Here is a 25757-nt window from a genome sequence, read left to right as displayed (position 1 = left end):
GTGAGGGAAACTCCATTTGGGGTAGCAAGACTGGTGCATGTATCATTTTCCTTTGATAAAATGATGGACTTTCTCTGAGCTTGTACTGTTCAGAAGGGTACTGAGCAGCACAAGATGCACATTTCTCAGAGAACAAGGCTGGGACTAAGAATTCACTGGTGTCACCCTTTATGTAACTCATGAGTGACTGGTCAGCATGCTCATGTATTTAGCTGGGTGTGAATTTGCATGCTAAAGACTGTGTGAGCAGGCCAGGAGTGGATGTTCTGACCGCAAAGCAGTGTAAAAGGTACCCCAGACTAGAGAATTAAGGAGACTAGCTGTTCAACAGTCCAGATTGTACCCTGGGGAATGTCACAATTTGCATATTTAAATTTACAATAATCTAATAGTAAATATTAAACAGCCAAGATGTGCCTTTTGCCTAGTGGCTACACCAAGGGATCTCGATTCTGTTGCCATCTCTGACACTCGCTATGGGGCAGTAGCATAGCTAGTAGGGTGCAGGAGAAGTAGCTGCTTCCCCTCAGCACATTTTCAAAAAGTGGCCTGCTGGCCAGCGCTGAAACCCTACACTCAAGCGGAGGGGGGTGGGGGGAGGGCCGGCGCCAGGCACAGGAAGCGGAAAGCGGCGGCGCTAGCAACTGCAGCAGCAGGGCTGGTACCGGGAGCAGCATGGAGCGGCTGCGAGAAGTGGGTGCGGGCGGTCCGGCTCCCCCTGCCAGGGCTCCCCTCGCCCACCGTGGGGCGTGGGCTCCTCCTCTGCAGCACTGCCCGCTGCAGGGCTGGGGCTCTCCCGGGGCTCTGCCCTGCACATGCCCAGCACCCCCGGGGCTGCTCCTGCCTCCCTGGGCTGGCCCCAGATCCCCTCCCCCGGGGGGCTGGGGTCCTGCTGCGGCTTGCACCCGTCTGCCTTCTCCACAGGGCAGGCAAGCCCCAGGGGGTTGAGGCCATGCCACCCCATCCCCAGCTTCCCCCTCCAGCAGCCCCCGCACCGCCCTGCCAGGCCTGTTCAGCCCTCGGCCCCACCAGGTCCTGCCCTGCCTCATACAATCTGCCCCTACCATGGGGCGGCCCGGCCCGGGAGGACTGGGGGAGCCGCAGCAAAGCCCCGCCCGGAGCTGGTGCAGGAGACAAGCCTGGCTCTCAGCCCAGGCTCCAGCATCAGCCTGCAGCGGGGAGCGGAGCCACTTCCCACTGGCTCGGATCAGCCCAGCCCCGCTCTTAAAGGGACACGGATCCCACCATGGCTCGGCCCAGCCCAGGGCATGTGGGGGTGTCACCTCACCCCCCACCTGGGGGGCCCGGTGAGGAGGATGCTCGACACCATAGCAGCGCAGAGGGGAGGCCAGCGCAGAGTGGACCCCATGAAGGCAGGCGGGGCGTGGAGTGGCCAGAGGAGGAGCTAAGGGGGGGCGTGGCCAGAGGAGGGGCCAAGGGGGGGCGCCTTTTTGAGGTTTGCTCCCCCTGCTCTTAAAACCTGGCTACACCACTGCTATGGGGCCTTGGACAAGTCACTTCATCTTTCTGTACCACATCACTGAAATGGGAAAAAATACCTATTACAAACCTCAAGCATGAGATGAGGGTTAATTAAGAACCGTGAGATCTTCGGAGGGAAGGTATTATTTGCAATATTACCTTTGGGAATATGGCATGGGAGCATCCTCACAAGTCCAACATTTTGGGGTTGGAACTCCATGGATTGAAGTCGGAGAAAGAATTAAAGTCCATCTATTTAGGTGTTGGTAATGACTTGGGAGTTTACACAGGGCAGTAAGTGCAGGGTGTAATAAGGAAAACTGAATTTGATAAAGAATTATTCAACAACCTAGCCTGAGGCTTCACTACACTTCTGCAGAAGATGAATATAGCAGGCAAGGAATGTTGTACAGCCAATAACTAAAATAGGGTATCAGCTACATAAAGTAACGCACTGCGCTCCCACCCATTTACCTAGAGTTCTCGGTTTTGCAGAAGCTTGATAGTGTAAGAAAGGAGCACACGACCCTGTCCGGTACTGCTTCCTATTGTGCTTGGAAAGTGTTCAAAACATGTCCATTAACGATATGGTAACTGTTGGCTTTGGAGGTCGACATGGGAGCCTGAATTGGAAGATATATCCTCCTGAGAATTCTCCCCTCTTATTTTGCACATCTTGTCAAATGCCTTCAGAGAACTGAAAGACACTAATGCAGTAGATGTACACTGATCCAGTGATGCCCCAACTGTACATTAAGATGATGTCATGTTACCTGTTAAATGTCTATCCCTGACAAATCCAGTCTGGTCTTAAAAACACCAGAAAAGAGAGTTAAGCTAGAAGGTTTTGGGTTTTTTTGTTTTTAAAGCGGATAATGCTAAGCTGCTAAAAGAGTTTTTGACAATGAGTGGCTTTTATCTCAAAGCCACAGTTCTAACAAGCTCCTCTGCATCAGTCTCAAAATCCAAAACAATGACATTTTAAAATGATAATTAACGTTTTTTTCCTCTTCTAAATCCTGGAATTGGTTAGCTGCCTAATATGATTCCAAAGCCTCTGTCTTTTTGTATACAAAATACCACTCCACCTTTTACTGCAAAACAGTGATATCCAAGTTCAAAAGCAGCCTTAACAGACATCTGGAAGACACAGGCTAAGTAAAAATGAGGAGCCTTATTTTCCTACCCTGAAATTAATGTTTAAAAGTAACATAGCATTTTCTGTTCACTAAGCTAATCAGTGTACAATGCTCAACAAGAAAAAAAATACTGAATTGCACAGATTTTTATTTAAAGGGACAGAAAAGCACGTTATTTGTCTACACAATATGAATCAATTTTCTTTCTTTTTGTTGCAATTTACAATTACAGAATCACCTTCACTTTTTTGGGGGGGGCGGGGAACATGTCTTAAATGACAAATACTACAGGAGCTTCTCAGTCATATGTGATGAATATATTCCTGATTATAATACACACACACAAAACTATTAAATATTCTATTCATACTCTGTGTATTGTAAAGTTCTATCTGTACTACAATACAACCTAGTCCAGAGGCCCAGCTGTGGCAGAGTTCCAGACATAAAGACATAGTGCTTTAGCCTCAGTTTTAAGTCTCATCTGCACAACAAGTTCAAGGGAGCCATGTTGTGATCAAGTCTCAGGAATCTTGTATTTTCACATAAGCCCTTTCTTCCTTTGGGAAAAAAAGAGGATTCTGAACATGATGCTGCTGAACAAAGGTTAGTTAAATTTGCTTACTAGCAGTATGGACAAGACATCAGATCTGCTGCAAACCTGGCATTAGCCTAGGAAATGTCATGTATCAATTAGTAAAGAAAGTGTCTGCAGAATGCCTATTTCCAAGAGGGGAGGTAAACACAGATTTTGTTTGACTGCATGTTCCAATAGCACAAGGTCACTTATATGAATGTGCAATAATCCAAATGTAAATTCTGCAATTATCTGAACTGAATGTTAAACAAAAACATCCATGTTACATTTGCAATCATCCAGAAAAACATATTTATTTGAATGTAATCCAATAACAGCAAATACTGAAAATACAAAAAAAAACAGTGGTGAAGCACTGGAATGGGTTACCTAGGGAGGTGGTGGAAGCTCCATCCTTAGAAGTTTTTAAGGTCCGGCTTGACAAAGCCCTGGCTGGGATGATTTAGTTGGGGTTGGTCATGCATTGAGCAGGGGGTTGGACTGGATGACCTCCTGAGGTCTCTTCCAACTCTAATCTTCTATGATTCTATGAAAATTAGCATGCATTGGTCCACACTGCTTTGGACCTGTCATCAGCATGAATGCATGTCCGCTGGCATGGTGGTTGAAGCATAAAGGGACATATGAATCTTTAGCATATCTGGCACATAAATATCTTGCAACGCTGGCTATAATAGTGCCATACGAATGTCTGTTCTCGCTTTCAGAGAACATTGTAAACAAGAAGTAAGGGGGTAGGGAGCAGGGGGTTGGATAGAGGGCAAGGGAGTTCAGGGTGATGGTCAGGGGGCGGGGGTGTGGATAGGGGGCGGGGCAGTCAGAGGGCAGGCAACAGAGGGGTTGATTGGGGGCAGGGGTCCCGGGGAGGCAGTCAGGAAGGAGAGGGGGGGTTAGATAGGGTGGCGGGGGTAGTCGGGGCAGGAGTTCCGGGGGCGGTCAGGGAGAAGGGGTGGTTGGATTGGGCAGGTGTCCCGGGGGGGGGGGGCAGTCAGGAATGAGAGGAAGGTTGGATGGGGTGGCAGTCAGGGGCAGGGGGTCCGGGGACAGTCAGGGGACAGGGAGCGAGGGATGGATGGAGGGTCAGGGGTCCCGAGGGGGCCGTCAGGGGGCGAGAAGCAGGGGGAGTCAGATAGGGGGGTGGGGGCCGGGCCACACCTAGCTGTTTGGGGAGGCACAGCCTCCCCTAACTGGCCCTCCATAGAATTTCAGAAACTCGATGTGGCCCTCAGGCCAAAAAGTTTGCCCACCCCTGTAGTAAAGCATGGGGAGTCTCTCAGGTAAGCAGGTTTCAAACCACTTAGAAATTGAGAGGTTAAAATCGACACCTTGAATTCCACCTGGATGCTTACTGGAAGCAAATGTAAGTATCCCAGAGCACTGGTTTAATCATGTTCTCCCAAAGTGTAACTGCAGTTAATAAGCATCCTGCAGGATTCTGTGTAAGCCATAATTCTGAATGGTCCCCAGGTTAAACAGTGCATTACAGCAATCTCATTCTGAGGTGACAAAGTCACTGAGGTGACAAAGAAAAGGAACTGTGGCATAGTCTGTATCACAAAGATGCCCCTGATGCCAGGGGGAGATACCATGCAGCCCCATGTGCCCTCCAGTACCCTCACTCCCTGTGGAAAGCCCTGGACACAGCTTGGGGTCCCTGGCTCAGCATGTCCCAGGGCTTCCTTCCCCCGCCACAGCCCTACAAACCAGTCTGCACCCAGAGCTTTCCACAGGGGCTGCCGCAGGCCCATAGGGCTGTACAACAAAAGTTGTCCATAAGCGGCATGCTTGATTCCAATAGCTGAATCCCATTAACATTAACGTCAATGGGATGGGCAAAATATTGCTATTAATTGAAAGTTAATAATGGGATTGCTCATAATCAATCACTGTATTTAGATGTGTACAGCTGAACACTTACCACACCGATGCCTTCAAAAGCAAATATGGCAGTACCAAAAAAAAGTGGATATTTCTTCCAACCAGCCACAGAGGGAAGTTTTCGAGGATCAGATATATCCTGGTGAGAAAAAACACAGCATCATCACATACCGTATATCAGCATTTCCCACACTTTTGAAAGCTGAGCACCTCTCCAGGAAAATAAACCCAATCACATCCTCCCTGCCCCCAACAACATCATCATGTGGTATTAATAGCCTGCACAGTTTAAAATGTAACCAATACCTGCTGCTCCTTGCCCACATCTCCCCTCTCCCCAGCTAGTCCTCTGCCCACTTGCAGTTGGGAAATGCTGGTGTAGATATTTGTAATACGAACACTTTAAATGGCAGCATTGTTTATTCCTGGGGAAATTCTGCACCACTGCACAATGCAGAATTTTGCAGAAATTAATGTTCTGTTCACAGAATTTCCTTTTTCCCCCTACAGAAGTGAGCTGCAAAGATGTTGGCAGCCACAAGGGGCCACTGGACCCGGCAGAGCCTGGCTCGCAAATAGAAGACAAGGCCAGGAAGAGGGGGAGGGAACTGGAGGGTTCCCAGCAGCTGCAGTTCCCAGCATGCCCTGATAAAGAAAGGAGGCTGTGTGCAGGAAACTCCATGCAAGCCCAGAACCCAGCATCAGGCTGTTTCTCCCTCTGGATCCCCGGGCTCTAGGAGGTAGGGTTGCCAGCTTTGGTTGGATGAATTCCTGGAGGTTTCATCACATGCCATTATCTTTAATTAAAGATTAATCTTTAATTCCTGGAGACTCCAGGACAATTATGGGGGGTTGGCAACCCTACTAGGAGGGTAGGGGGTGAGTGTCTGGGTTTGCGGGGGCCCACAGCTGGGCTCTGGGGGGGTAGGGCTCTAGGGAGGAGTGAGTGTCTGGGCTGGCAGAGTGCGTTTCTGGACGAAGGGGGTAGGGGGCGCGAGTGTCTGGGCTGGGGTGGGGTGCGGCTGGGCTCTGGGGGCTAGGGGGGTGTCTGGGCTGGGGGGTGCAGTGGCTGGGCTCAGGTGGGGAGGGTGTGAGCATCTGGAACAGGGGGTGCAGCAGCTGGATTCTGGGGGTGGGGAGGGGTTGTGAGTGTCTGGGCCGGGGAGGGCCCCCCGCTGGTCTCTGGGGAGGAAGGGGCATGAATGTCTGCGCTGGGGCTGGTCCATGGCTGGTCTCTGGTGGGGGGTTGTGAGTATCTGTCCCCATGGCTGAGCTCTGGGGGAGGACAGGTAGGGGAGGGGGCAGAAAAGCTGGAACTGGTGCTGTAGGGGTTTCTTTAACTCTCTACTCCCGAGGGAATTTTTGTGTGTGTCTGTATTGTTACAGACATACTTGCTGACAGGTATTTTGAAATATATTACCAAAATAATTGAAACTCACATGATTTTATTGTGTTATATTGACAAATAAAATTTGCAGAATTTTGCAGAATTTTCAAATACTGTGCGCAGAATTTTTAATTTTTTGGCACAGAATTCCCCCAGGAGTAGTTAGTTAGCATCCTTTGATATGAATGGGGTAGTTCACATCTCAGGCTATTGTTTCAGTCTCTTCAAACTTGAACAGACATTCCTGCATCAGGGCTGGTCTACACTACAAAATTAGGTCAGCTTAACTATGTCCTTCAGGACTGTGAAGAATTTCACGCCCAGTGTGATGTAATTAAGGTGACCTAAACCCCAATGTAGACACTGTTAGGTCAATGGAAGAATTCTTCCATCGCTGTGTTAAGTGTGTATACGGCAGCTGCAGCATGGCAGCTGTGCCACTGTAGTGTTTCTAGTGTAGACATACCCGCAGTTACACTAGCTTCATATTTTGAAGGTTTTCTTCGCAACCATAAAAAAAAAAAAAAGCCTTTAGCTGTTAAGTGAAAGCTGAGACTCTGGAGAATATTTAATTGTTCTGTCATTGCATTTGTCCCAACACAACCCTCCCACTGGCTGTCTTTCTTGCCAATCAGTGGGGGGCACACATCATACTACAGGAAATACTGCTCTACATAAAGTAGCACTTGTATTTTTCCAGTATCATTTTACGCCAAAGGTAACCCCGGCAAACTCTTTTGAACTCTGGTCACAGATCTTGTGAAGTTTAAAAAAAAAAAAAAAAAGTGAATTTTTTGTTTTCATCCCATGATTCAGCTTGCTTTATACAAATCTCTCAAAACGCCTTTTAGTAGTATGGCAACAATTCAGTACATGCAACAATTATTCAATTGCTTAAAAGCAGAAAGTTTGCAACATGTGATCTAAATGAGAAGTCTGCAAATTTTCAGTACTGTGTTTTGGAGAATTAAGTGTTACAGTTGAAATTGCTGCCCTGTTGAACTGAAGGGACAGGCAGTGGAAAGAGAATCCCCAAAGCTGCAGGTGACATGCATGGAAGATAACTTTTTCATAATCAAGGGGCAAAAGTTCTTTAAAAGCTTTTATTTTACTGCCTTAATGGCAGGAGCAATTAGTAGGCATTTTCCTTTCTTTTTTAAAGTCCAATTTCCCATAAATGTCGCATCCTTAAAAGGCTCTGTCTCAGGCACTTTTTAAATACCCATCACTTTAGTACCTATAGTATAAGCCATACTGTGTGAAAGTTAGGTTAATAAATATAAATCTAATAGTCATTTGACATTACGTACAAATTCTAAAAGAGATGTCGCATCTTCACAAAACAATGGGTGAGGGGAATGTATACTCACTCGAACGATGTACTGGTAAATAATTACCAGGCTGACAGCCATGGAAATATTGGCAAGGAACGAAAGCATAGACAGGCTCTTAAGGTCACGAATGAAGACCAGAAGGATAATAAATGGCACAAAACACAGCATGTATATTCGCAAATCAACACTCTTTTTCTCAGAGGGACCACTGGTACTAGTGTCATTCATGGGTACAATCCTGTTCTCCAAAAATCCTTCATGGACCTGGAGAGAAGATGTTTTTAAAAACATCAGAAACACTGTATTTTATGTGAATGATTACAATTGTTATACTTTTAAAATCCCAGCTATAACATTTAAAGGAGCTTAAGGAAGAGTTAGACACCCAACTCCTACTGACTTTCAATAGGAGTTGGACACTTGACTCCCCAGTTTAGTTAAAGCAACAGTCTTGTCTACACTCAAATTTGCACTAGTTTAATTAAACTGTTTTAAACTGGTGCAAACCCAGCTATCCATATTTTAATTTAAAAGTAGGATATTTCCGTTCAACTTAAACTTGTTCCCAATCAACTTAAGCTAAACTCAAAAAGCCATTCTTATACTGAGATAAGAGTCCATCCAGAGGTTTGCACTTGTTGAACAGAATTGGTTTAGATTAAACATGTACAACTCGCCTTGTAGTCAAGTCTTAAATATTCCATAGATTCAAGTCCTAGATTCCATATAATAATAACACAATTGCCCAATGTTATTCAAAAAACTAAGCATGTAAAAATTCATAATTGTTGTTGTGCACTGGAAAATATTTAACATGATCAACGGTGTTAAAATTTGTTTTATGAAAATCACCTCAATGTATGGCATGAATGCTGTGATCAAAAGCAGTGGTAGGCCAAAGCATTTGAAGTCACAGCCTGTGTCCCTCAAAACAGTAACAGTTTCAATCCATTTTCTTTAAAAGCTATAGTGGCTTTTTCCTTTAGAATGGGTGATCTCTTTTTAATCATTTTCCCACCATACTTTTCCATCCTGTACCCCCAGTATCTGATGAGGTTAGTTTGCTCACATTTCAGAAAGTCTTAAACTGGTAGAGTTGAGAAAAGGAATATAAAAAAAATATGTAAAGTTATTAATTCTATATGATGTGAAAAGAAACAAGCACAACTGAGAAGTCAATGGTCTGAAACTCAAAACAACTGCAGACAATAAACTGCCTTCTAAACACCAAGAGAGACAAGGTGGATGAGGTAATATCTTTTATTGGACCAGCTTCTGTTGGTGAGAGAGACAAGCTCAAAAGCTTCTCTCTCTCTCTCTCTCTCTCTCTCATATCTACAAAAGTTGGTGCAATAAAAGATATTCCCCCCACCTTGTCTCTCTAATATCCTGGGACTGATACAGCTAAAACACCACTTCTAAATTCCAAATCAGCCAACCACGCTACTGTAGTCACAGTCTGAGCATCTAACACAAAACTATAGCTCAGAGAATGTACTGTGAAATTAGAGCTACTCTAGTCTCACAGATAAAGCATATTTATAATAATACGTGAACATTATGGTCCTGTTTATCTTCTTCAGAGGTGTTAAAAGAATTAATTAGTCAACATTTGAACAATGCTTTCCACATGTGTACTGCTATACAAGAGCTACTTACATGGACAAAAGAAACAAAGATACCACTGAGCCTCTCAACAGAAAACACTTTTAGCAGTACTTGTGAGTACCAGTGTCATGTTCCAGAGTATATGTCGTCACATTAGTACTAATACAGACAACATGATATAACAGCAGTAGTCAAAGCATCTGTGCACACTGTGAAAGAAAATTCAATTTTCTATACTGTAGATATACTGTTTTCTAGTCATAAGTGACATGGTAATCAGGTTTCTAAATTAAGCATATTAATGAAGTGCATTGCTATGTCATTGGTGAGTTTTATGGTCATCATCAAGACCTCTCATAAGAACAGCCATAATAGGTCAGATCAATGGCCAATCTACTGATTGTTTTATATCCTGTCTTCCAACAGTGGATGGTGCCAGATGCTTCAGAGAGAATGATCAGAACAGGGCAATTTATCGAATGATCCATGCCCTGCTGTCCAGTCACAGCTTCTGACAGCCAGATGTTTAGGGACACCCAAAACATGGGTTGTGTCCCTGACAATCTTGGCTAATAGCCATTTATGGACCTATCCTCCATGAATTAATCTAATTCGTTTTTGAACCCAGTTATATTTTTGGCCTCCACAACATCCCCTGACAACAAGTAACACAGGTTGACTGTGCATTGTGTGAAATACTTCATTTTGTTAGTTTTAAACCTGCTGCCTATTAATTTCGTTGGGTGACCCCTGCTTCTTGTGTTATGTGAAGGGGTAAATAACACTTCCTTATTCACTTTCTCCAAACCAGTCATGATTTTACAGACCTCTATCATATCCCCCCTAGTCTTTTTAATCTTTGCTCGTATTGAAGCTGTTTTATATCTCAATTCATTTTTGTTTCCCTTCTCTGAACCTTTCCAATTCTGATATATCTTTTTTGAGACGGGGCTACCAAAACTTCATGTAGCATTCACGGTGTGAGAATACCAGGGACTTGTATAGTGCATTATGATATTTTCTATCTTATTATCTATCCTTTTCCTAATCATAGAAGATTAGGGTTGGAAGAGACCTCAGGAGGTCATCTAGTCCAACCCCATGCTCAAAGCAGGACCAATGCCAACTAAATCATCCCAGCCAGGGCTTTGTCAAGCCGGGCCGTACAAACCTTTAAGAATGGAGATTCCACCACCTTCCTAGGCAACCCATTCGGGTGCTTCACCACCCTCCTAGAGAAATAGTTTTTCCTAATATCCAACCTACACCTGCCCCTCTGCAACTTGAGACCATTGCTCCTTGTTCTGTCATCTGCCACCACTGAGAACAGCCTAGCTCCATCCTCATTGGAACCCCTCCTTCAAGTAGTTGAAGGCTGCTATCAAATCCCCCCTCACTCTTCTCTTCTGCAGTCTAAACTAGCCCAGTTCCTTCAGCCTCTCCTTGTAAGACATGTGCCCAGCACCCTGATAATTTTCACTGCCTTCCACTGGACTGTCTACAATTTGTCCACATCCTTTCTTGAGGCCCCGAAGCTGGACGCAGTACTCCAGATGTGACCAGATGGTTCCTAACATTCAGTTAGCTTTTTTATTGCCGCTGCACATTGAGCAGATGTTTTCAGAGTTGGAGAACTATCCACAATAACTCCAAGATCTCCTTCTTGAGAGGTAACAGCTAATTTAAACCCAATCATTTTGTATGTATAGTTGGATTATGTTTTCCGATATACATTACTTTGTATTTATCAATATTGAATTTCACCTGCCACTTTCTTGCACGGTCACCCAGTTTTGGGAGATTCCTTTGTAACTTTTCACTGTCAGCTTTGGACTTAACTATCTTTAGTAATTTTGTATCTTCTGCAAAAACTGTGCCACCTGTTTACCCCTTTTTCCAGATCATATATTAATATGCTGAACAGAACTGCTTCCAGTACAGATCCTTGGGAACCCCACTATTTACCTCTCTCCACTATGAAAACTGACCATATATTCCTCCTCTTTGCCTCCTACCTTTTAACCAATTACTGATCCATGAGAAGACCTTCCCTCTTATGTCTGCTTACTTTGCCCAAGAGCCTTTGGTGAAGGAACTTGTCAAAGGCTTTCTGGAAGTCCAAGTACACTATACACATTAGATCAACATTGTCCATATGTTTGTTGACCCCCTTCAAAGAATTCTAAGCAATTGGTGAGGCATGACTTTCCTTTACAAAACCCCGTGACTCTTCCCCAACATATCATGTTCATCTACATGTCTGATAATTCCGTTCCTTACTATAGATTCAACCAAGTCTGGAGCCTTTTTAAAAAATTGGCATTACATTAGTAATACTCCAGTCATCTGGCACAGAAGCTAATTTAAGCAATAGGTTACATACCATAGTTATTTGTCCTGCAATTTCATATTTGAGTTCCTTCAGAGCTGTTGGGTGAATACCATCGAGTCCTGGTGATTTATCACTGTTTAAATTTATCAGTTTGTCCCAAAACCTCCTCTTTTGACACCTCAATCTAGGACAGTTCCTCAGATTTGTCACCTAAAAAGAATGGCTCAAGTGTGGGAATTTCCCTCACATCCTCTGCAGTGAAGATCAATACAATGAATTCATTTAGCTTCTCCACAACTGCCTTGTCTTCCTCGACTCCCTCGAGTATAGTCCATTACAAGATGGACCTAAATTCTGCAACAGGGCCTCTAGTTTCCGCAGCATTCAAGTGAGGCAGACTAGAAAGCCTGTGGCAGCTATAGATAAGTTGGTACAGTCACCCATGTTATTTATTTTGATGCCAAATGTTATTTGTATTAGTTTGCCGCAACACATTCAGCCTACACAGCTGCAGAGTTTGTACCGACAATTAATAACTATACTAAATGGGCTTTATTTGTTTGTGGGGTGAGGTGGAAGAAAGGTAGAGCTAGAGATTTTGGTAGCTGAGCGGTTATGAGCATCTGGACAGGAACGAGAGACAGTTTGGGGCTGTAAAGCAAAGAGCAGGAAAAGTGTTGACATTTAAATTGTCAGCTTGGTTAAGATTCAGAGTTAACTGCCCACTGAAGATTAATGGGACCTTTCACTCTTCTCATTCCTATTGTTTCAGGCTGTCTACAAACTCAGGCAGACAAAAATTCCTTTTTTAAAATACTTTTTGTTGCAACCATAAGAGCTAAAAAGAATGATTTGTTAATGGAAAGCTAAGACCGCAGCTCAGCAGAAGGGGGTGGATTTTCCAGCAACCATGGAATACACAGGTCTCTAGTGTAGTGGGTCTCAAACTTTTTTACTGGTGACCCCTTTCACACAGCAAGCCTATGAGTGCGACCCCTCCTAACAAGGCCTTGATGACTCCCCTTACAAACAGGTAAGCAACCTGTAGGAAACTAAGAAGGTTAAATAAAGCAGATATATTTAGCATCCTTTAATGAAAATAGATCATTCGACTGCAGTTGAGGGCAATATTAAACAATATCACCTGTTACTTCCTTTCAGAAAATATTTTTCTGACGTTCACCTCAGTCAATACTTGTACATTGTATCCCTGCCACTGGGAAATTCAGTGTAGTTTCTGTTTGCTAATTAAACCTACCTGACATTTGCAGTGCTTAAAAAAATCCCACTATACCAAGGCACTTTTCCTTCCAGTTCGGGACGCTAAGCTAGATAAGGCAGATTCACCTTCAGTTAGAAATAGAACATACAATGGGGAAAGGGGAATAAGCTATACAAGCACAAGGTACCTTTATAGCAGTATAACTGTTCCCACACTAAAAGCTGTACTAGTATAACTATTTGGGGTTAAAAAAAAAACCACACCCCTAACCGAAATAATTTTGGAACAAAAACTGTGCATAGACTAGACCTAAGGCTTTGTCTAGACAAGTCGTCCAAGATGGCCACTGAAGTCACATTGACCCTTGATAGTTTCCTTTCAAAGGTGGAGTCACCAATCTCAAAGACCACATTTCAGAGACCACCCTGCCCAACGTGAAAAAATGGCTTCTGCTGAGCCATACATATTGCTTATTGAGGAAGTAAGTTTTGTGTTGCTGGTGGGAGTTTTTCCTATAGATGAAACTCACACCTGCACCTTCCTTGGATATTTAATGTTTCAGGCCAAAAGGTAAAAGTTTCAGAAAGTTATGAATAAATGAAAATAAAATGGAAATTTTGAAAACTCAGCTCCAACAGTCCCCGTGCTTAACCACTGTCATTAGGTCTGGTCTATACTCTTTTTTTTTTTTTTTTTTTTTTTTTGATACTGATGTAACTATTTTGGCTAGGGGTGTGATTTTTTTTTTTAACCAAAATAAATATACCAGTATAAAGGCACTTATACCAATATAACTTATCCCTTTGTATGGATAAAGCCAAGCTGGTAAAAAGCACCTTTATACTGGTAAAACTGCCTCCACCAGGAGACAGTGAGGGGTTGTACTGCTTTCTGGTATAGTTAAAGTGGGACTACTTTTGTGTTTAGACAAAGCCTTAGGCAGTTTACCGTAGGCATCACAGAAGAGGACAGCTTTGAAAGAGGTCAGGGTAGTGGTTCTGCAAATGGATTCAGAGAGGGCATACAACATGGATGGGGTAGCCAAGGAAAAGTGAGCAAACAGGCTATGGAGGCTAACATTACTGGCAGAGTGAAGAAAGCATGATAAGATGACACAAGATTCGAGAGCAGACAAGAAAGAAAAAGCAGTAACTTTTCATTTTGCTGCTCAGAATGGAGTAACATGGAGGCGAGACTGGGTGAGACAGAGCAGCATGGGAAAACCACATTGAAATTTCAGTTCCTAACTTTGTGCTGTTCAGGCACAGGCTACTGTATCATTGCTAAACCTTTTCTTTGTGAGTAGGACTAAAAACCACCACTGAACTTTTAACATTTTCCTAAACAAGTCAACAAACATGAAATAGCAATGTGCATCCGTTTCCCTGCCTTACATGCTGCGTAGGGTGACATAAGCTTGCAATTGATTATGATTAGATGGACTGAATATGACTCATCCTCTATCTAACCTACTCTCCTTCACAATATCAGACTCAATATCATCTTAGACAGTTATTCCTGATAACAGTTGTTTTTAAGCTACTGCAGTTTGCCTCTAGTGCGTCATTTCATTTCAGTTAGTCATACTGGGCCAAGGCACATCTAACATTACCCCTTGCCTTCTCTTTCCTATCAACAGAGCATAGTAACTTGCAAACATACTATCAGTTTAGACAATTCTCTCCACTCAAATGTCACACATAGTCAGTGGGCTCAGTGCTGTAAAAACACATGGGTCTCCAATGCCCACATAATCTCTTCCTCCCAAAATCTCCGTTATGATTAAGCATGCTCCAGATTTTCTCAATGATAAAATTCAGCTCAAGAATGTGTTACAATAAGGTATGTTTGCTATTGAGCATCATCTCTTGCCCTCATTGCACTGACACAAAGAAGGCTGGATTTCTACTAAAGAAAAGTGTCCTCAGCTTTTAGAGAATTTCAACAAAGAACAGAATCTCAAGTTTGTTTTTACCTTGAACATACCATACATGAAGAGAAAGCTTAGTTGCAAAGTCAAGTGCTCAAAAATTAGGAAGTGCCCGAATTAGGGTTGCTCACACTACCTTGTGTGTGTGCACTGTGTTACAGTCTTTAATTACAATGGTTAAAGGTTGCCAAAGTTATAAGCAACAAAATTTAGGGTCTTACAATGGGAAGTTTCAAGCAATGTTAATAGCTAGAACCAGAAGATATATAATGTATTTTATATGGAAGAAAACTGTATTGAATCCCTTACAGGATTGGAAAGACAAAGCAAACATTTAAACCTACACACAATGCTTACCATAGTTAGCAAATGCTTATTTAGAAGGGATTTGGACTGATGATGGCTCAGTGCATATGCCAGGCTCTTTATAAAATATTTGTCAACCTTTTGTTTTGCAAGATAGCAAGACAGCAAACTCCACAGAGCAAAATCCAAATATTTTTTGAGAAAGGACAAGGTTTTGGCCAAGATTTTTAAAATCAGAAGTCCTGAACACCCAAATGCTGCCGTTAAGGCAAATTTTAAAAAATATTGACCTTTCTGCTCATTTTTCTTTGTTGAAAATTGTCTTTTCACTTTACACCATTTATTCTCCACCATTTTGTATTATTTAACTCTAATGATTTGTGGATGCACAAGAAATGCTACAGCAAATAAAGTTGCACAATTGAAAGGACTCAGCTGATGCAGCATATGAAAAGTTACGTTTACAAACATTTATCTGGCATCCACTACCCCAGTATCTGGGACTCCAAAGTGGTTAAGGATCAAACAATTATGTGAATTATTTAGTTTATACACAGATATTCCTGACCCTTTATGTCCCCACTGGAGATCTATTCATCATTTAAGGGGACACAGTTACGTGTTAACATCAAAATAATTGAAGAGTGATGCCACTCCAGCAAGATAGCATAGCCCAAGCCCTGTGAGCCCAAGTCAGCTGACACAGGCCAGCCACAGGTGTTTAACTGAAGTATAAATATACGCAGAGAGACTGGTCAGCCTGTGTGACAGGCTCTGGTTCAAGCATTCCATTTTTATTATGGAGACAATGGTAGCAACTGTTGACACCAGCCTAGTCCTCAAATTTGGCACAATTACTCTTCATTGGAACACTGGAATTTCCATGTAACATTTAAAGTAAAATATTTACTAACTGTAGAGAAAATATTTTAAAAGGCTACTTAACTAATATTTCCCTTCCATTTTCCCTCTACACATTTCTTTGGATTCCTCTAGCTAAACAGTCGCAGTTCTCACACAAGCATATTCAGCTAACATCTCCAACAGAAGCCAATTTTGAAATTTTAAAATTAACACACAAGTTATTCTCCCGTTCGGTATAATCAAATTGAGCTACACTAAGATTAGCCAATGGAACTGTCCAACTCTGTCAGCTGTCTTGCTTCCCCGACTCACCATCTTCACTCCTTCCAGAGACCGCAGGGAGCTAAGCTACATAGCAGGGGATAGGGGAAGGGTGATAATGGGGCTTTGAGGGAGGGCAAGAAAGGAGAATGAGGCTTGTATGTGGAGGGAAGGGCTGACTGGGTTTGGGGAGCACTGCCGTGTAGGAGATCCCAGTGCCTTTGCACCAAGACTGATGTCAATGCAGAGACTTGTGGCTCCCTAGTGCTTCAACCTCAGCTCTCCAGCCCACTACATAGCAGCACTAGGGAAGCCACGCTTGGAAATATCAGCTCTTCAAGGGCTCACCACGGTGTTGCTTTGCCAGTGCCCTGGCGGGGCCAGGACAGCCGAGTCAGGAATCCTCCAAACACTAATGCTATGTGTGGAGGGAGCAGTGTCATGGGTGAAGTCATGAGGAGAGGAAATCAAGGTGGTAGCACTGGGTGCAAGCATTGGGTGAGAACTAATTATTTTGTGGCTTTTAATGCTTGCGTTGATGGTATGTGCAAGTAAGCAACTTAAATGCTTTTTCACAAAATTTGGCTTTGGGGAGAATCAATGCATTATATATTTAAAGCAGTACCAACTTATGTCCTTTGGTGCCCTCTACAGGACAGAGTTCTGGAATACAAATCTTTGTGGCTGTGAAGGAGACATCTTCTTATCTCCTTACCATACTGTGGAAGAAGAAGAACTGCAATTCAAATCAAATTAATTGAAAAGTGAAACCTCTGAATTTTTGATAAGTTTAATTCATTTACAGAGTATATTTCATATTTCCTTGAGGCTGTTTCTGTTGCCTAGGATGAATTTGTTATTGGATCTCTCCCCATGGTTAAACTCCTGAGGGAAGGTAGCAAAGTATTTCTTGTGAAGGCCCCTCTGTCTGAAATCCTGTAATAAATGAGGACCCAATTTTAATGGCCTTAAGAAGTGATGCAAGACACATCTGATTAGTCTTGTTTTTGCTTATAGGGTCAGTAACTAGGAAGATGTCATTGGTAGGCAGCAATGGGTCTGCTTACCTATTTGATGGCAATCGTTTGGACTTGAACTTTATATTATGACAGATGCAATAAAAATTCACACTGAGAGGGTGGGGCCAGAGAAGGAAGAGACATACTACTGAAAATAATATGCACGCTGAGATTACTAAACATTACAATAGTAAAATACATTTTTATAATATGGTCTCACAACTACTGTATATCAGGTTCAGAGGCCCAACTCATAGAATGTATAAATTGCATATGCAGGTACTTGGCACTTTTATAGCACCTTACATCAGAGGATCTTAGAGCACTTCCCAAAACATGAAATAAAGCTCACAACACTAGTAAGAGAAAGGTAAGATACCTATGGACCACTTTAGCCACCAATGAAGTATAACCAGTAGCAGTTTCAAAGCATACAGCTGTATTGCAGAATTGTCTAAGAGAGGACATTAAGAACATCATATCTGATTGAAATTGGAGGGGGATTGTAGGGTAATTACCCGAATTGAAATTTGTCAAGAAGCCCAGTGTTTAATGCCTCCATTCATTTGGAGGGAGTGCGGGACCTTGTAGAAATTTAATGTAGTCAGGATCTAGCTTTATGTCTCATCTAAGAGATAATGGTTCTTTGGGTAACAGTTCAGCCCACTGCAAAAGTGTACAGTGCCATCTGCTGAATATCACCTGCAGCTCTCAGGTGTCTCATTGAGGTCTCCCATCCTAGTACTGAAATGGCCCAACCTTACTTAGCTTTTGGAGTCTAGCAGGATCACAGCATACTGTGATGTACTTACAGCAAGGCTGGTTGTTACTGAAGCAGAACAGCCTCATAATCTACATGTAAAACAACCGTTCCCATTTCACTCAGTGATATCTTATATTTGTGCGGAGGGAGGCTTCAGACACTAGCTGGAAGATATCATTAACCATAAACAATGTTGTCCATTTCCCCAGTTCTTTACAGAATGGCTTTCCAATTGCCTAACAGCTTTTTCCATCTTCTGAGATGTGGCGCACACTGCTGCAGAGCTCAGAAACTAAACTGCTTTGCATGTGTGCTCTCACAAAGTACATAACTACAGTTAACTACAATCTTCAGGGCAGGGACTGTGTCTTTCTCTGCATTTGGAAACTTCTTAGCACTATTTTGGACATCACCGCAAACTAAATAATAAATAACAATTGCTACATACAGAGAGCAAGGTTGGGCCCAAGATCTGGATATGGAAAGAATATGTATATACTATACAAGATATTACACACGTTTTGGAGCACAAATCCTAAGAGTCTATGGTACACTACTGATTTTGTGCATGAAGAAACCATTATCTCATTGTAAAATTTGGCAGAACTCCTCTTATATTTCTAACACAGTTTAGCTGTGTGTAAAATAATTATGTTCCATGGTTAAATTGTGAGATTAAATGTTGAAATTTAAGAAAAACTGGAGGTCAATGATGTTGCAGCTGCTTACACAAGCGCTGGATTTGGTTTAACCTACAAAGCAAGTGGATCACTTTCTACAAAAGTTAATCAATGAGATATCTTTGGGGGAAAGCAAGGTTGAGCTTATATTGTATGTATTCTCATTACATGCATTATATGACTGGTACATATGACCTGGATGCAGAAAGGAAATAAAGCTGGAAATAAAAAGCTGCAAACAAAATTATTCCCATACAATGTTTTACTCACTTGTTTCACATTTTCTGCTAAGAATACAACATAAACGCTGCAAAATCCCAGTTGTGTAATCACAAGAAAAAAGTCAACGACACACCTAGGTGGGAGAAAAAACAAATACACATTGAAGTTATGATATTAAAAGAGTTTTCAAACAATTAAGACATTTCCAAATGACATACATCTAGTGCTCCTTTTTATAGTGAGGTGGAAACAATAGTTTCAAAACACCAGGTTAAACTCTGGGGCACTGCAAAGCAGGTTCTTCTGCAAACAAAACAAGACAAATAATTTCTTTACCTAACATCAAGTAAATACCAAGGTGATGAGTTTCTTAGAAATGCATAAAAAAGATAGATAGTTTAAAACCACATACTGTACAGTGAAATGAAGAGATTTTTGTAAAACAATTTTGTAGGAATATTAACAATATGTACCTATAATTAATGCACATGTAAATCCTTAAGCAGAGAAAGTACCATATTAAGACTATTGTGACCAGAGAACATGAAAGGCCTGATACAGTCTAAATTATAGAAGTTTCAGCAATGTAAGATGACAGTTATTCTCAATGCTTACCAAATGATTCAATATGAATCAGTCCTGAGGTTTCAGTCAGATGAGAATTCACAGAAAACCATCTTTTACTTTATTTTTTCTAACTGTGGTTCGTATCGTTTTAGGGAGGCATACATCACAGGCTCTGGTGGACTGAGGAATGTTCCAATGGAACTCTTCATATAAAGTTAAACATACACTAGAACTTTCTTTAGATAAATTATTTTCTGCAGCAGAACTTCTCTGGAGACAGAATTACAATTTATAGATTGTAGTATACCAAAGGACTTATGGGGCTTTCCTACCTTCACTTTAAACCAAATTTCCCTATAATCGAGTTCCATTGCATTCCTATAAAATAACCACCAAAAATATCTGAAAAAATTAATTCACGTTTTATACAATAACCAAAATACACTGTACACTATTGCTGCATCCTTGAAAATAGTAAGGGAAAGACATTTTCCTTGTTGAAAGAAGAAATTCTTTATATATGCTCATTAAAACAAATATTTATATTTAACAGCTCTAAGGTTTTGGATTTCATTATTATCTCACAATACCATAACCATTATTTAGTCTGGCCTACTATGACTCTTCTTTACAGATGGCAAAGGAAAATGGCTGAGTTTCTCAAAGGGAAAAAAATTCAGAGACAGACAACAAGCTATTAACATTTTTGTTTCATTATTATATTTCACAAAGATTGAACATCAAATACAATCTGCAGAGTAATGACATGTCAAAGAATAGGTTGCTCCCGTTCAGAATGCATATATTATACTAGTCATTTAAGTATGCACTACAGACTTGCTTACAGTGAACCCTTAATATGGAGAAATGTGTTTGTGGTAAAAGAGAACTGAAATCCTAAATTGTTTCAATACATTAGAATGTGCAGAATGCAATTCTGGTTATACCAAATTTCTGCTTATAGAGTGAAACTGAAGTAAATTTTCTCCCACAGAACTTTAAAACTAAGTGCTTGACTGTGGGAATTACACTCTCACCCCTTCCACACAAGATGTATTAATTATGGTATAAAGTTTTTGCTAATCCACAGAAAGCAATATCATGGGAGAAAGGTAAAATTCTAATGTTTCACAGTTTATCCATTCCTTTTTAATATTTCATTTATTAAATTAAATGCTGCAGCAACCTTACCTTCCCCAGGAAGCTCTTTTCTGAAGGCTGTTTAGGGGCCCTACTTCCATGGCGTAACTAACTGTGTCACTATACCCTAATGAGGTCTTTTTCAACCTGAAATGAAAGAATGGAGAGAAGTTGATAGAAAATGTCAAGGTGTAAAATACGATATACTCTGCCATAGCTTGAAAATGTTGTGGACCCACAGGGTCAGTTATAATTTGTTAGTCTTAAGGTGCCACAAGTACTCCTGTTCCTTTTAGGGTCAGTTATAGCAATTCTGGAACATCATTCAGTAGCTGTAGAAGGCCTGACCTGCTACTTGAAGTCAATCTTCAAGAAGAGCATCTACCTGTGCACTTTTAGCATTTAAACCATGATTCTGCTCCCAGTTAAGTCAATAGTGCAGGCTCAGGTTTTTAAAGCACAGGTTTCTTATGGCAGGTCTACAAGAGCACTTACTGCACAGCACGGTGGGGTGTAATTCTACAGTGCTCCAACATGCCGTGTGCTGTCTATATGGTCCCAGCTGATGTGAACTAAAAAGTTCTCAATAACGTTGACAGTATGTTAGTACGCGGCATGCTGAAGCACCGTAGATTTACACCTCAGTTAGTCATGCAGTAGGTGCTCATGCAAACATACCCTGAGGAAATTAGTCTCCAGAAGGAGTGAATCCAAACATGGTGACCGACTTCGGGATTCTGGTGAGAGGTACAGATCCACCACACTTAAAAGTGAACCCTTTGCCTTATACCTATCTACAAATCCCATTTATGAACTAGGTAGAAATTACTGATTCATAAATTCAAAAGGCCAGAAGGGACCACTGTGATCATCTATTCTGACCTTCTGCATAACACAGAGCAGAAGACTTCCGTGAAATAATTTTTGTTTGAACTAGAGCATATCTTTTAAAAAGCATCCAATCTTGAAGAATCTGAGAATCCATCACAACCCTTGGTAAATTGTTCCAATGATTAATTACCCTCACAGTTAAAAAATTACAATTTATTTCCAGTTTGAATTTGTCTAGCTTCAACTTCCAGCCAATGGATCTTGTTCTACTTTTGTCTGCTACACCGAAGAGCCCATTATCAAATATTTGTTCTCTATGAAAATATTTATATATTGTGATCAAGTTGCCCCTTAACTTTCTCTTGGTTAAGATAAATAGACTCTGAAAGCTCAATCACTATAAGGGATGTTTTCTAATACTTTAATCATTTTTGTGCCTCTTCTCTGAACTTTCTACTTATCGACAGATGAAGTAAGGCAGGATACAATTCCCAGAGAGAGATTGTATCCCATTAAACTGGCCAAAAGGAAAAGAATAATTCTGTGTTTTAACCCACCAAATACATTTTGATTGTTCCTTTTCACTGAGATAGAAAACCAGCAATTGTGTTCAACCACATAACAATCCTATGCTTGACGATGAGATAGATATTTGTTAAGAAAAATCAATATTAGTTGTGAGATTCTAAGGAGAGACAACTATGAATATGAGAGAGATAAATACACACCTCCCCTCCAGGAGCGTGACATTTGACTCCTCCACTACATCATTTTAATATATTTTTTTCAGAATCTAAATGTAAAAAAATCTAATTTTTCCTCAAGCCAAGAAGATAACTGTATAGTATTAATATCAATGTGATTTAGTAGTAATTCATACTCCACTCTCCATATAAGTGGGGTCATTTATAAAATGAATGCTTTTCAAAAGTTATAAAATTATACTAAGAGTGGGAAATGTAGAAAATGCTTTGCACTTGCCATCCAGTTTTCTATTTTAACCAACTATTTACTCAATATGCCAAGCTGCTTGGCAATGTTTTTCTGGATCTGGCTAATCAGTGCCAATGCCACCAGTACAGTAATTCCATCACTGAAAAAACCCTGTCTCTCTTGCTTTTCCTGTCAGAAGCAAATAAACTATAGAACTTAAACTTAGGACCCTAGAGTAGCACACCTGCACTGGAACTGAAATCATCCCTTTGGATTACAAAGGTGTCTTTTCCCATACAGACTAGAAACATTGATCTGATATGAGCTCTGATACCATTAAACATTTCCCATCCACTGACTTTGCACAAGGAAACTAGAAGGAATACCTTTTTGCAAAAAGGTTCTTGACAATGGCCCTTGAGCATCCAATCCTCTCAGCATTTTACTTTTTCTCCTCACAATGCCAAAAGGATGCCATACTTCAACAAATGTTGGGAGGGTGGTGGGAGAGGGCATGTTAGTTGGACTGAAATGCTTGTAATTTAAAATGCTCTGTTGCTTTTGGATTCTTCCCAAAATGCATCTGTCTCAGCCACTCACTTTTACTATTAGAATATTACTCTCTCATTTCCTTTTGTATCCCATTTTTAATCTTTTTCTATGAGCCTCTCTTTTCTCCATTCTCTCTCCTTGTTTTGTTCAGACTCCTTCATTCTTAAAATTAGGGCTAAACAACTAGAACTGCAGTGAGAGAGACTGGGGTTGTTTTCCATTTATGGGTATCGAATAAGGTGCAAATCCATTGAAGATGAACCAGCCTAGTTTAGAACACATGAACAGTATGCAGAAAATGAACTGTATTTAAACAAATATTGTTCAAAGCATTCTAGAAAAGATGATGCCAAACAATTAAGCATTCCTGCATGCCAGCTAGAAGCCATCATTGGTAGTTATACCAAAAGAAGTTACATGCCCCTTCCTCCTAGGCTTTGACAGATACCTCTGAAGAGATTATTAGAGCACCAAGACATTTTGCAGACTGAAGACATGAAATGAAATAGAGTAAGAAACTGAGAGAATTCAGATGCTATATGTAACAAATAGCTCCACATTTACCTCTGACACAGATGGTGGCTGCATCGTACCAAGATGTGCATACAATGAACAGATACAACTCCTATAAGCACAAGGCTGATTGGTCCAAGCTATATGGAGAAAGAAAGTAGGAAATGGGGTGTAAATACCTGAAACCCTGTAAGAAGAGTAATTTTTACAGAAATATACGAGGGGAAAAAACTTAAATAACATTTTGCATTTTAACAAATAAGAATCACCTCCATAAAAGTTTAAAACAAATATGGTAAATAGAAAAACAACTAAGTACTGCAAGTCCAAAGGAGTTTTTATTGCTAGTTTATTTAGGACTCATGTGGCTTTTACATCAAGGACTGAGCAAAAGATGGGATGGTGAACAAAGGGAAAGAAGTAAATGCGGGTGCAGATTTCATCCCAATATCCACAATTTCACAAAAATATTTGCCATGAAAAATTTATCACACAAAAAAGATGTGATTTTGCACATTTCTAAATAATGGTTTCAAACATCTTATTGTCATCAATGCTAAGGGTCTTTTTGATTGCAAGTCAGCATACATGGTGCTGCTCAGTAGAGAAGATGATATGGTCCCTGCCCAGAGGACCTAAATACAATGATAAATATTACAGATAAGGGAAAATACTAGGACTGGTTGAAAATTTTTCATCAGAGCTATATTTTGGAGAGAAAATTGGATTTTTGACTAAACAACATTTTGCACAAAGAGTATCTGCTTTTGACAGAAAATTTCTAATTTTTTTTAAACCAAGCATCCAGAAACTGAAAAATTTTCAATTTTCAGCCAGAAATGGAACATTTTGATTTGGAAATGCTACCACACTGCCTCAAGGGAGTTTTACTTTGTGTGCCTTATGCCTTCATTCTCCTCTATGGGCCAGGCTCCCCAAATGGACTATGTCTGCCATGAGGCAAAGTGGCCATGGGGTTTCCATGAACCATCTCATCAGATCAACAAGATGGAAGATCCTGGTGCATCACAGAAGATGTTCTCCAACTAAGGTACCCAATCCATAGAAGAGGAGGAGGAAATGAGGACCCAAACTACAACTCACATTAGGCACCATGGCAGCATTTCTGAACCAAAAGTTTTCGGATTTCAATTTTTCACCAAAAGTTCACAGAATTTTCTTCAGGGGCCTAAAACAAAACACATACACATACACACACTTTTCCAAGCAGATCTAGAAAATGCAGTGTATAGAGATTAAGGTTACATAGCGAGCCAATGGCCAGTTCAGGAATCCCAAATCCTAGTCTCCAGTTCTAACTAGACTCTGGAAAGGAAAACTAACATAACAAGTTGATATTGAAATAATAGGTCACATAATCAAGTTACCTAGATTTTATTTTTAACACTCTGAACTGCAGAGATGTGATGGAGTTTTCTATGCATCTCTTCCACATGTAAGAGGAAAAAAAGCTCTTACCACAATGCCTGCATTTTTTATCGCAAGTGGAAGCCCTAGAAGCCCAGTTCCAATGTTTCCTTTGAGGAGATGAGTAAGTGTTTGCACAAACCTGAAAATACAAATAATACAGAGTCACAGTGGAGCCTTTGGAACAACATTCAGATATATAAAATGTGAAGATAAAATTTATAAGCTTTAAATGTTTCAAGATGATCAAGGCAGTCTTGTGAAAGATACAAAGCAAAAATAGATGGGATGCTCCTATCAGAGTCTGGATTTGAGTTCTGAGGGACTGAAGCCAGGTGTTCTCAGGTGAGTGATCCCTCATCTGGAATTCACTTCAACTGTTGGTTCAAAGCCTGGATTTCATCTTAATTGTGAGGTGAGATCTCCTTTTGCCTGAGAGAGGGGCAACTAAGTGCACCAGGCTGATGCTGTGCTGATTTTTGCCTAAACTATTTTAAAAGTTATGCCTTTTAAATGGTTGTAGATGCAACCAGGAGTCTGACAAAGAGTAACTTAAAAAATATATCAAAGAAAACTTTTTCAGACCCCCAAATTAATCTACATTCAGGTTCATTAAGCTTTATTTCCAAGGTCTTCTGGATGCTTCCCATATAATTGAAACAGTCTTAAAATAAATTTGATTTGTTTTGTAGTAAGAGTTCCTTGGATCCTGAGCAACTCAAACTCTTTATATACAGTGCAATCATTCAAAAAATGTCTATTTTATC

At 41.1% G+C, this 25757-nt stretch overlaps 1 protein-coding gene across 1 annotated transcript in view; it reads right to left on the bottom strand.

Annotated features, from left to right (window-relative positions):
* Window positions 1–25757, bottom strand: part of SLC36A4 (solute carrier family 36 member 4) — a 223706-nt gene that overhangs the window by 163578 nt on the left and 34371 nt on the right. Inside the window, exons 3-8 of the mRNA XM_034758976.1 lie at window positions 25042–25132; window positions 23614–23702; window positions 20785–20880; window positions 19075–19159; window positions 7856–8083; window positions 5138–5236 (exon numbers count right to left, since the gene is read on the bottom strand). Of these exons, the coding sequence (XP_034614867.1) occupies window positions 5138–5236; window positions 7856–8083; window positions 19075–19159; window positions 20785–20880; window positions 23614–23702; window positions 25042–25132 (688 nt within the window). The remainder of the gene's footprint in view (window positions 1–5137; window positions 5237–7855; window positions 8084–19074; window positions 19160–20784; window positions 20881–23613; window positions 23703–25041; window positions 25133–25757) is intronic.

This window comes from Trachemys scripta, chromosome 1, assembly GCF_013100865.1.
Source record: "Trachemys scripta elegans isolate TJP31775 chromosome 1, CAS_Tse_1.0, whole genome shotgun sequence".
Classification (NCBI taxonomy): domain Eukaryota; kingdom Metazoa; phylum Chordata; order Testudines; family Emydidae; genus Trachemys; species Trachemys scripta.
The sequence above is the reverse complement of the archived record's forward strand: the minus strand, read 5'-3'. Positions and strand labels throughout refer to the sequence as shown.